At 49.2% G+C, this 11,330-nt stretch overlaps 1 protein-coding gene across 2 annotated transcripts in view; it reads right to left on the minus strand.

Moving 5' to 3' along the window:
- LOC102009024 (pentatricopeptide repeat-containing protein 1, mitochondrial) overlaps nt 1–11,301 on the minus strand; it is a 19,900-nt gene extending 8,599 nt beyond the window's left edge. Inside the window, exons 1-5 of one of the 2 annotated variants that reach the window (XM_005397942.2) lie at nt 11,200–11,301; nt 7,341–7,831; nt 4,967–5,107; nt 2,554–2,772; nt 852–953 (exon numbers count right to left, since the gene is read on the minus strand). In XM_005397942.2, the coding sequence (XP_005397999.1) occupies nt 852–953; nt 2,554–2,772; nt 4,967–5,107; nt 7,341–7,805 (927 nt within the window). In that variant the 5' untranslated portion in view covers nt 7,806–7,831; nt 11,200–11,301. The other variant, XM_005397943.2, reaches the window with a different exon arrangement.
- Between the last annotated feature and the right edge of the window lie 29 nt (nt 11,302–11,330).

Raw genomic sequence — 11,330 nt, forward strand, 5'->3', positions numbered from 1 at the left:
GCCACACAACGGCTGCGGTGCCACTGCCAACACCAACTCGTGGGGGAAGCGGGCGGAGGTGAGACCAGAGCTGTGTGTTTGCCTCTGCAGCTACGAACACATGCCACAGCCCTGGGCCGCACCTGCAGAGATGCTGAGAGGAGAGGAGGGCTGCGAGGCAGACTGAATTTGGGCCCTAAGTAGTGCACTGCAGGCTGTCGGGGATCAGGAGGTTAGAGGGTCTAGGCTGCCCACCCAGCACAGCAGGAGAGCTGAGCGGGCTGTGCCCTCACCCAAGGGACTGCTCTCCCTACCATTCATAAAACCGGGAGCAGTGTGCCCTGCAGCAGCTGCTGAGAAGACCAAAAGACGGCAAATATAAAAGCACCTTGCTAGGAGTGGTAGCGCATGCCTATAATCCCAGCACTAGGGAGGCTGCAGCAGGAGGACTGCTGCGAGTTCAAGGCCCACCTAAAGTAAAAAGTGAGATCTTGTCTCAAAAATGAAAAAAAAACAAAAAACAAAAAACAGCTGGGCACAGTGGTGCATACTTATAATCCCAGTACTTGGGAAGCTGAGGCAGGACTGCCAAGAGCTTGAGGCCAGGCTGGGCTACATTGTGAGTTCAAGGCCAGCCTGAACTACACAGTGAGACCCTGTCTCAAAAAACAAAATAAACATCCTATCTGGCAAGCATGAGGCCCTGAGTTCAATTTCTGGTACAAAAAAACCAAAATAAAATAAAACAAATAAATGCACCTGCCATGGGACAGTAGTAGGTGCTCAGGAAACATGACCAGGATCATCATCCAGCAGCCTGGCACAGCCTCATGCGAGAGGCAGGGCTAGAAGCCAAGGTAGGAGGAACAGACCTGCAGCGCATGTCGGAAGCCAGTCTTCTTGTCCTGGATGCAGCCCATGAGCAGGAAATTGAAGGTCTCCTCTGTGACGACGTGGCCTTTGTGGACGATTTCCTGGGGAAGAGAACAAGGCAGTGCCACTGAGAACTGAGACAGGGCCCAGGCTTAGGCCAGATGACATCTAACTCTTGTGGGCCAGGAGCAGCTCTGTCCATCTGGGGCCTGCTCAGAACCAGCTCCTGAACAATGTACCAACTGCTGCCCTGCAGCCTCTGGGCCCTTCTGCCCAGCTCTGGTCCCAGCAAGTCTGGGCAGCTCTGCAAAGACCAGCTCAGCGGCCTGCTTAGTCCCCCAACTCAAGGGTCTGGAATCACACGTGGCTTCTCGCCCCAGCTCCACCACTGGCCCGCTGTGGGCCTCAGCTCCCAGGCCTTAGTTTCCTCATCTGTGGAAGGATGTGCTTTCTGGGACCTGGGAACAGCCTAACTGTGTGGTGCTGCCGATGGTGAGTCTAGTTCCCACGGACCTCTGGGGTGTCAGGGTTGGCTGCAGCCTACTCTATACTCTCCTTCCACCTCAAGTCCCTCCTCTGTCCCTTTGGCCAGCACAGGGGCTTTCTGCCTATATCATCCCTGAGAAAAATGAGGGCATTTGACACTGTGTTCTGTCCTTTTATGTTCCCAAGACTCATGAAGTCAAGGGGCCACTGTAAACTGACAGGTTCTGCACTGTCCAGATAAATATTACTTGAACAACACAAGACACGAGGCAAACTAGTGTTATCTGTAGAAACTGCCTTCAGGACCGTGTGCTAAGTCAGCTGTTCCTTGGAATGCTGGTCATACAACAGAGCAAAGTAAGCTTCAGATGTCACTGTCCCTCTCTGCAATAACTGAGTGCAGAACAGAGCTCCGTGGGGTACTACAGTACACCCAGCCACCATTGGACACTCTGAGCTTTCTGGAAGTTTCCTGCCCCCACTGGATCTTCTGGTGATTTCCTGTCTGCCTACTGCCACTCAGCAGGCCCGGGCAATTTCCTGTCTGGCCCCCTGCCCCCTGGACCTTCTGGTGATTAATTAATCTAGCCTGCTGCCAATGGACATTCTGGGTCCCTTCTGGTGACTTTCCTATCCAGCCCATAACCACTGGATCTTATGCTTTCCTGCTACTAAGTGTTAATTCACTCTGTCCTTTGCTGCTGTTGTTTGGGTTTTTTGTTCTTGTTTTTGTTCTTGAGCCAGGGTCTCAATGTGTAGTTAAGACTGGGCTTGAACTCACTGTGGAGCCCAGGCTGCCTTCAAACTTTCAGCAATCCTCCTGCCTCAGCCTCCACAGTACTACAATTACAGGTGTGCACCACCATGTCCAGCTGCTGTTAATGACTTAATGAAGCTTCCCTCTCACAAGCCATCTTGGGTATTTTCTTTAGTCCTCAGAACTTACTTTGACTGTCCCAGCACACTTGGTGGACAGGACACCGTCCCACTCCTGCCACTCTCCTGCTCCACTGCCCCGCAGCAGACCAGGTGTCAGACCCAGGCCTCCCACGCCAGGGTCTTGTTGCATTCATGTTTAATCCCCACAACCCAACACAGGTGGCTGTTTTATCTTTCCTGAATCTCCTGTAGGAGGGAAGAAGCCAACCTCTGCCTTACCCCTGACATGGAGGGCTGGGCCCCCTTTGGAGGGGCCAGAAGAAGAAGTGACCCCACCTTGAATACATCGAGGCACATCCTCAGGTCTGCACACCTGGCGGCCACCTTCAGCAGGGCATGGTACGTTTTCAGATTGAGCTGGAAGTTTTTGGCCCGGAGCTGCTGTTGGAGCTTCAGGGCACTCTGCAGAGCTGAGTCCTTCCAGGGGGACTCGGCACAGACATTGAACAGGGCTGTGTATGTGGCATCAGAGGGCTCCAGGTCTCGCTTCTTCATCTGTTAAGATGGGAGAAACTTAGAGGTGGCTCCAGGATCAGGTAGTGACAGAAAAGAGCAGCTACCCCAGGGGACCTTAGAGAGATCTCCATTCAAGCAGTCTCAGACTATGCTGCGGGTCAGATCAAAATCTAGTGTCTAAACCCTTGACTTCACCGGAGAGACCCTAAAAAGGGTGACTGTACCCTCAGAAGTGCCAAGAAGAAACCATTCTCTCTGGATCTGCTCCAGGTCAGCCTGCTGCAGGTCTGGAGTTCCCACCCTCAGGTCAGACCAGGTCACCCTGACTGGCAAGGGGCCACAGAGTGGGTCTGGCTGGGAAAGGGAGTGCAGTACTTTGAGCGGAGGGGTTGTAAACAACGGAGCTCTCAGGAAATGGGGGTGGGGGTGGGGTGGGGGTGGGGTGAGGCCGTCATCCTGAGAAGTAGGTACAGGTGTCAGCAGGAGAGCAGAGGCTGGTGTTCTCGGGCAGCCCCTGACCTCTGAGACACACACTCAGCCTGTCCAGCCTCCACGTGGCTGGGGCTGGCACTTGAGTCTGGAAACGTCACAGTAAAGACAAGCACTTACTATGAGCCGGTGAAAGGCCACCTACCATCCAAGGGCAGGTGACAAAACATTGAGGGGCTTTAAAAAGCTTTCTAGAACCGGGCTGCTCAGGGCTCAAATCCCAGCTCCAATTCCAACGCTCTCAACTCGGGACCCCTTGGTCGTGTCCTATCACCTCTCTGGGCCTCAAATTCTTTATCTGAAAAGTGCAGAGGCTGAGCCCTCCCTGTAGGAAGACCTACACTCTGCACGTAGTTTGTATTCAATGGACGTGGACTAAGGACTCGCACATGCCCTCGGCAGCCCCGGTGGTGAGCAAGGCACACAGTCTCTCTTCACCGAGCAGCCCCTGAAGGAGACGGGCACACTGCAGTGGAGGCAGTACGCACAAGGAGTCAGGACTACTGTGAAGGACGTGGGAAAACAGAGGGTGTGGAGGGAAAAAGAGAAAGTGCAGACAGGATGGCAGTACTCCCACCAAGTGACCAAGGTGAGCGTCATCAGGATGTCATGTTGACAACATACATATTCTAACACAAGGACATTTCTCCACTGAACTGAGCTACATCCCCAGCCCTTTTTTTTATTTTGAGACAGGATCTCACTACATTGTTAGATGCCCAGGCTGGGCTCAAAGTTGTAATCCTCCTGCCTCAACGTCCCAGAGTTCTGAGATTACAGGTATGCACCACCACACCCAGATATCTGGAACTTTCTATACTGTCACTGCAACTTTCCTATAAATCTAAAAGTATTTCAAAGTGAAACGTTTATTAGAAAAAGTACATCAATAAAAAAAGGTGGGGCTGGGGATTTAGCTCAGCGGCAAAGCGCCTGCCTGGCAAGCGCAAGGTCGTGAGTTCGGTTCCCAGTACCGGAGAAAAACCAAAAAAAAATAAAATAAAATAAAATAAAAAAAGGCAACAAAGTGATAAAGAATGGCCAGCGAGCTTGTCAGGGCAGTCTCTTGCCTTTCTGTGCTGGACATACTAGGTTTTTCAAAGGCTATGACATTACTTTTCCATTTGTAAGTGCAGTTCCTCCCCCTGGATTGCAGCTACAGATCATCAGGCATGGACCAGAGTGTCCCAAATGACACGAAGACTGGGGGTCCCAGGAGCTCCTGCTGGCATGAGAACCCTCTAGCTTCTAGCTGCAGAAGACAGCTGTCTCCAGAAGACTCAGCAGTCCTCAGGGGCGAGGCTCTTTATGGACTCATGCAGGCAACCAGCCTCTTGGCTCTGAGAGTGACAATGATGATATACCCAAGAGGCACACGAGTGGAAAGTAAAGTAATCTTCCAGGAGAAATACAATCTTTTTCCAAAGGAGCAGCCTTGGGTGCAGAGTGCATGCATGCACATGGGTAGGGGCAGGAAGGAATACCAGTCAACTGGGCATGGCAGCGGAGCAGCGGCCTCACGGGCCCACTAGGGCCCAGGCAGGTGCCGAAGGACTTGCAAATCATCTCATTTAATCGCCCAAGATCACTTCCAGTTGACAGATGATGAGTCTGACGCCAGGGAGCTTAAGCTGCACCCTCAAGGCAACATATTAGCAAGTGGCATGCTCGGATCTGCACCCAGTTCTTTCTGCGCAGCAAGCCTGTGCCAACCCTTGACCCTGCCACCCTGTCCCACACTCACGTCGTTGTAGAGCCGGAAGGCCTTCTTCAGGTAGCCTGCTCGCCCGCAGCCCCCGATCAGCACTGTGTAGTTGCACTCGAGTGGTTGCAGTCGCTCCTCTTTCAGCATCTGCCTCTCAAACAGATCCAGAGCCTCCACCAGCTGGGAGGGAGAAAAGAAACAACAAAAAAAGAAAATACATAATCCATCAAATGATGATAGGTGTTACAAACCAAAAAAATCAAGAAGTATTGAAGAAGGGTGTGGGAGAATCATTTTTAGATTCAGCCAAGTCCTCACCCAGAAGGTAACATGTGAACAGACTTGAAGAAAGTGAGGGGGGAGGTCCACAGCTCTTTGAGGGAAAAGACAGTGCAAAGGCCCTGACGCAGGAGTATATGTGGGAGCTGAATAAGTGAAACGCTGGGGTGACTGCAGCAGGGTAAGGGAGGGGAGGAAAGGAAAGTGCAGAGGTAATGGAGGGGTGGAGGATGCAGTGGTAGATCTTGCAGGCTTCATAAGCCATTATGAGGACTTTGGTTTTTACTTTTTAACTGTTCATAATGGAGAACTCAAAATGTATACAAAATTGGAGAGGATAATATAACTACAACAATTATAAATGTGTGGTCCATCTTGTTTCACCTATAGCACGCAAATCTCTTCCAAACAGCATGGCTGCTTATGGAGTTATTAATTGTGGTACTGGGGACTGAGCTCAGGCTTCTGCACTGAACTACTGAACTACATCCCCACCCTCTCTTCTTTTTTTTTGAAACAGGGTCTTGCTACATAGTTCAGACAGGCCCTGAACTCATTATGGAGTCTAGGGTGGCCTGAAATTCAGCAGTCTTTCAGCCTCAGCCTTCACATGCTGGGATTATAGGCAAGTGCCACTATCCTAGGCTTCCTCATGCCTTGATTTTGAGGTATGAAAAAAGGGACTTGGTGACAGACTTTTGCTTAGTCACTAAGTTGCCCAGGCTGTACTTGAACTTATGATCCTCCTGTCTCATCTCCCCAGAGTGTTGAGATTACAAGTGTGTGCCACTATGCCTCACTATCAATTCCCCCAAAAAATAAGCTTTTAAAAATTATTTATTTGCTGTACTGGGAATTGAACCATGGACCTTTGTACCCAGCTATATCCCCTGTTCAGTTTTAATTTTTATTTTGAAACAGATCTTACTAAGTCACTAAATTGCTCAGGCTAGGCTTGAACTTGCAATCTGCCTCAGCTTCTCACATAGCTGGGGTTACAGGTACGCACCACCACCCCCTAACTCTTTTTGGAGTGTGGGGATCAAAGCTAGGGTTTCAAGCGAAGTAGGATGCACTGTACCATTAAGCCATACTCCCCCACAGATAAATTATTAAACCTAAAGCCGTAAGTATGCTGTACAATTCCTCTACCACTAAGCTACATCCCAGCCAGAAAATGAACATTAACACCACTGAATATATTGGGAGTTCTGGGAAGAGAGTTAACATGATCCACTTTCTGATCAACAGGACAGCTCTGTGTTATGAGCAAGATGGGAGATGATACAAGCAGCCAGTAGCCCAGGGACAAGTGTCTTAATAACTGAGGAGGCAGAGGAGGCTATTCCTGGGCATTTAAGGGTATGCCTGTAAGAAATTGGGGTGTCAACAATTTGGAGGTAGAGTTCGTAAGAGAAAGAGAAAAAAGAAGCATGACCTAAGGAAATGTGGCCTTGGTGAAATGAAACAATGGTACTGCCATTTAGTTAGATAAAGTATGGAGAAAGCCAGACGTACTGGCGCACATCTGTGATACTAAAACGCTGGGAGGCTGAGAGAGAGAGATTACAAATTTGAGGCCATCCTGAGCAACTTAGCAAGATGCTCTCTAAAAATAAAATATAAGGCTGGGCATGGTGGCACATGCCTGTAACGCCAGCAACTGGGAAGGAGGATCACTATGAGTTCAAGGCCAGCCTGAACTATAATATAAATAATTATTTATTTATAATAACCAAAAATAAATAAATAAATGGGTTGGAAGTATAGTTCAGTGTAAAGGCCTTAAATTCAACCTCTAGTACTGGCCTTAAATTCAATCTCTAGTACTGGAGGGAAAAAGAGTGTGGGGTAAACAAGATTAGGAACAAAATTTTCAGGCTTGGATTTGCACTGGTGGCTATGCAGATCAAGGGTCCACAGCAAGGCCAGGGCTAGAGATATGAACGTAACTGCAGCGGCCAGGGAATACTCAGCGCCATGAGGCTGCTGATCACCAAGGTGAATGAAGATAGATAAGGCTCACGGGCTGAGCGCTGAGCATACCAACATTTACCAGCGGGGAAGGCTGGGCTGCTTTCCAAATACACAAAATAACCGCCCCAGCAGGAAGAAGAACCCAGGGTTCCCTCACCTTTCCTTCCTTGATCAGGCGTTTACACTGAAAGAAATACCAGTATGGGGTATTCTTCCGGCCCCGCCAGGATTTTGGCTCCAGTTCCCCTTCTTCGTCTTCCTCGGCACTCTGTTCCCTGAGCCGCAGGTTATATAACCGGGCTGTTGATTTGTGGAATAATCTCCGGGAAGAATACTTGTTGGAGAGGGTTCCAAAGCTTTCCTCCTCCTCTTCCTCCTGAGGGGCCATGGGGCTGGGCTGGCTCGGCTCAGAGGGCAGGCTGCTTGCATTCTTCTGGTCCCCTTGGCCTAGTGGCAGCTGACAGGAAAAACTACTGAAGGCTGACACCGGCCAGGTCTGCCATATGGCAAGCCGCTCCCTGCCTCCTGCCCATCGGGCTCCAAGGGGGCTGAGATGCTGGAGGATGGACAGTCCCGTGGGGCAGGGGCTGGAGAAGAGCCGGGCAAGTCTCACAAGGTCCATCGCTGGCTTTCCTCTTCCACCAGCACCTGGAGCAAGTCAGGAAACACACGGAAGTCAACACAGGTTCACACTTACAAAAGGCAGAAAGAAGACAGAGAGGTAACTGCAAGCGTGGGTCCTGGAGGTAAAAAGTTTCCGCTCAGATTCCAGCTTTGCAAACAACTCTCTACGAGCCAGTTGTGGTGGTGCACACTTGCAATCCCAGCGCTCTGGGAGACTGAAGCAGGAGGATCACAAGTTCAAGACCACACTGGGCAACTTCGTGAGACCCTGTCTCAAAAACAAAACAAATCCAATTCCCAGTATCACAGGAAAAAACAAAAAATAAAAACAAAAAGACAGAAAGCCTCTGGCCAGGCTTGTATCTAGATGTTCCCCCAGAGTCTCATGTGCCCATAGGTGAGGTTTTTCAGAGGTGGCTGGATCTACAGTGTGTGAATATGGATTAAGGGTGTGTGATAATTAAAGAAATCCACTGATTGCTTTAGCATAGTTCTGGGTGTGGATAGTGAGAGGGTCCAGCCAGCATGTGGGTGGCACCAACCAATAGGCTTGTAGACGGGATGGGATAAAAAGGAAAGGGAAGCTCACTGCTTTGCAGCTTCCTGCCTTCTGCCTGCCCTGCCACAGTCTATTTTTCCTCTGCCACGCTGCCTGGCCTTGGCGCCAGCTGACTACAGACTTAAACCTCTACAAACTGTGTGCTAAAGTAAGCCTCTTAAACTTGTGGGTGTTATATATCTTGTCTCAGAAACAAAAAAGTAACCAAGACATCTCTGAACTGAGATTAACAGTAATGGGATTCACACAGCACTGCAGCAACACACAGCACGAAGCACAGCAGTGACACCGTACAGAGCTGTTAGACATAAACTACAGACACTATGAATCACCACCCTTGAGCACTGGCCCTGAAGTCAGAGCTGAGTTTCAGATCCTGGCCAGACCTCTGTGTTGAGACCTGTTAACTCAGCCTTCCTTTGCCTTGACTGTTTCAACTACAAGATTAAATTGAGATGTTTTTATTCTTTCAGGACTGGGGACTGAACCTAGGGCCTTCTCACCGCACGATATCATCAGTCCCTTTTCATTTTTTTAAGACAGGGTTTAAGCCAATAAATTGGCCAGGCTGGGCTTGAATTTGTGTTTGTGAACCATCTGCCTCAGCCTCCCAGACTTCTAGGATTACAGGCATGCGCTACCACGACTGGCATAAATTGAGATGTTTTTAGCACATGCCTGGTGTTTTAAGAAGTGTTCTAAAGGTATACTATTATTGTTTGCTATTCAAAAAAAATGTTGGCGTTTTGGCCTCTGCAAGTGAAAGCTAACTCAAGCATCTCTCTTCTGCAAAATCTGGCCAAATGGGCAAGAGCTGTGCTAAGATAACAGCCACTCAGGCTGGGCGTGGTGGTGCACACCTGCAAGCCCAGCACTTGGGAGGCTGAGGCAGGAACAGTGCTGTGAGTTTGAGGCCAGCCTGGGCTATATAAGTGAATTCAAGGCCAGTCTGCACTACATAACAAGACCTTGTCTAAAACAATAAAATAAATAAATAAATTAAATAAAATAAAGACAGCAGCCACTAGCCACACGTAATTACTGAGCACTTGAAATGTGGCCAATCTGAATAGAGACTGCTCTTAAGTATACACACACACCAGATTTCAAGGACTTTGAAACACAATATAAAACACACGTAATATTATAACTTCTAAAAATCCTAACGTAATACTTAAGATGTGCTAGACTAAATAAAATATAACATTAATTTCACAATTTCTTTTTAATACGTGAGTAACTGAAAATTTAAAATTATACACATGCGTGCATTATATTTCTGTTGGACCAAAGAAAAATTTTTTTTAAGCTGAAAAAGAGCTGGGGAATGTAGCTTAGTGCAAAAACCCTGGGTTCATTCCCAGTACCACACATATACACACATACACACACACAAATATAGACAGTTTATAGATACTTCTATTAGGCAAGGCTGGGCCGAAGAATCCAGCCTGAATGAAGCCCTTTAATAAAAAATATCAGAATAATGAGCTAACAGCATGAAAATATAAAGGTCTGCTTATATTAGAAGGTCACCATGGGAAAGACATCAGAGGTGATAGTAAATTGAGGCCCAGGGAAGAGACTTGTTAGGGTACTGTAGTAGTTCTACAGCAATACTATACTAGTGTATGTGCTCCCTATACTACTATATGTGCTTCTTTTTAATACATTAAAGGCAAGAACCTATCATAATTTTGAAGCAGAGTTAAGACTTCGTAATTGCTGCAGAAATCCTGTCTCCAAAGGGCGTGGTAGTCCACAGCTATAATCCCAGCACTCGGGAGGCTGAGGCAGTAGGATTGTGGCAAGTTCGAGTCCAGCCTGGGCTACATAGTGAGTTCAGGGGCAGCCTGAACTATACAGCGAGACCCTGTCTCCAAAAAAAAAGACAAGAAGAAATCCTGTCTCCAACTATGATTTACATCCATCATCACTTGAAATTTCAGACACTGCTAACGCTGCTCTGCCTGTCAGGAAAGGAAATGCAGTTTCACATGGAAAAAGTAAAGGTGGAATTTTCTGCCTACTAAATTCATTAATTCACTCAGGTCTAACCCCTGGAAATTAGAGGGTTGGGTGTGCTGGTGCACGCACTGGTGTAAGCCCTACAAGCCGGATGGGGGAGATAGAATTACAAGTTTGAGTCCAACCTGGGCGACTTAGCGTCTCCATGAGACGCTGTCTCATCGACATTTGTATTTATTTATTTATTTACTTATTTTTGTCTTTTTGAGACAGGGTCTTGCTACGCAGTTCGGGCTGGCCTTGAGCTCACTTATGCAACCCAGGCTGGTCTCGAACGCGCAACGATCCTCCTGCTTCAGCCTCCCGAGTGCTGGGATTACAGCCGTTCGCCACCACGCCCGGCCTGTTTCAACGACATTTTTTAAACGGGTAGAGATGTAGCTCGATGCTAAGGCCCTGGGTTCAATCCCAACTACTGCAAAAATAAACGTTTATAAGTAAAATCACTGAATTGGGAACACATCTTTTGAGGGACCCAACCATCCGCAGACGCTCACCGAGACGGACGAAGCAACCTGTCCTCACGCTGGCCTTCAGAGGCTGGGTTTCCTCAGCCCACCTCCCGGGCCAAAACTCCAACGCTCACCGCCCCGCTGCCCTTCCCCGGCATGGACAGTGCGCTTGGGGCCCGGGCGGGCGGATGAGACGGGCTCAGACCTGGGACCCGGGGCTCTTTCGGGGGTCCTAGGATCGCGTCTCTCACTGGGACGCGGAAGCCTCTCCTCTGGGGCCTGGGACCTTCCCCCTTGGACGTGGGAGCCTCCGCCGGGGCCCCCGGACTCCTGAGAATCGAGTAGGGACTCACCCGAAACGTGCTGTGCAAAGAGCGCGACAGCAGAACCCGTACTCGCCGCGTTCAACCCAGGCGCAGAGGTCAACCACTTGCGGGCGTTCTAGTAGACCCGGCCTCGCGCATGCGTACTCTGCGTCGTGCGC

The sequence above is a fragment of the Chinchilla lanigera genome, unplaced genomic scaffold, assembly GCF_000276665.1.
Source record: "Chinchilla lanigera isolate Chin_1 unplaced genomic scaffold, ChiLan1.0 scaffold00059, whole genome shotgun sequence".
Taxonomy (NCBI): domain Eukaryota; kingdom Metazoa; phylum Chordata; class Mammalia; order Rodentia; family Chinchillidae; genus Chinchilla; species Chinchilla lanigera.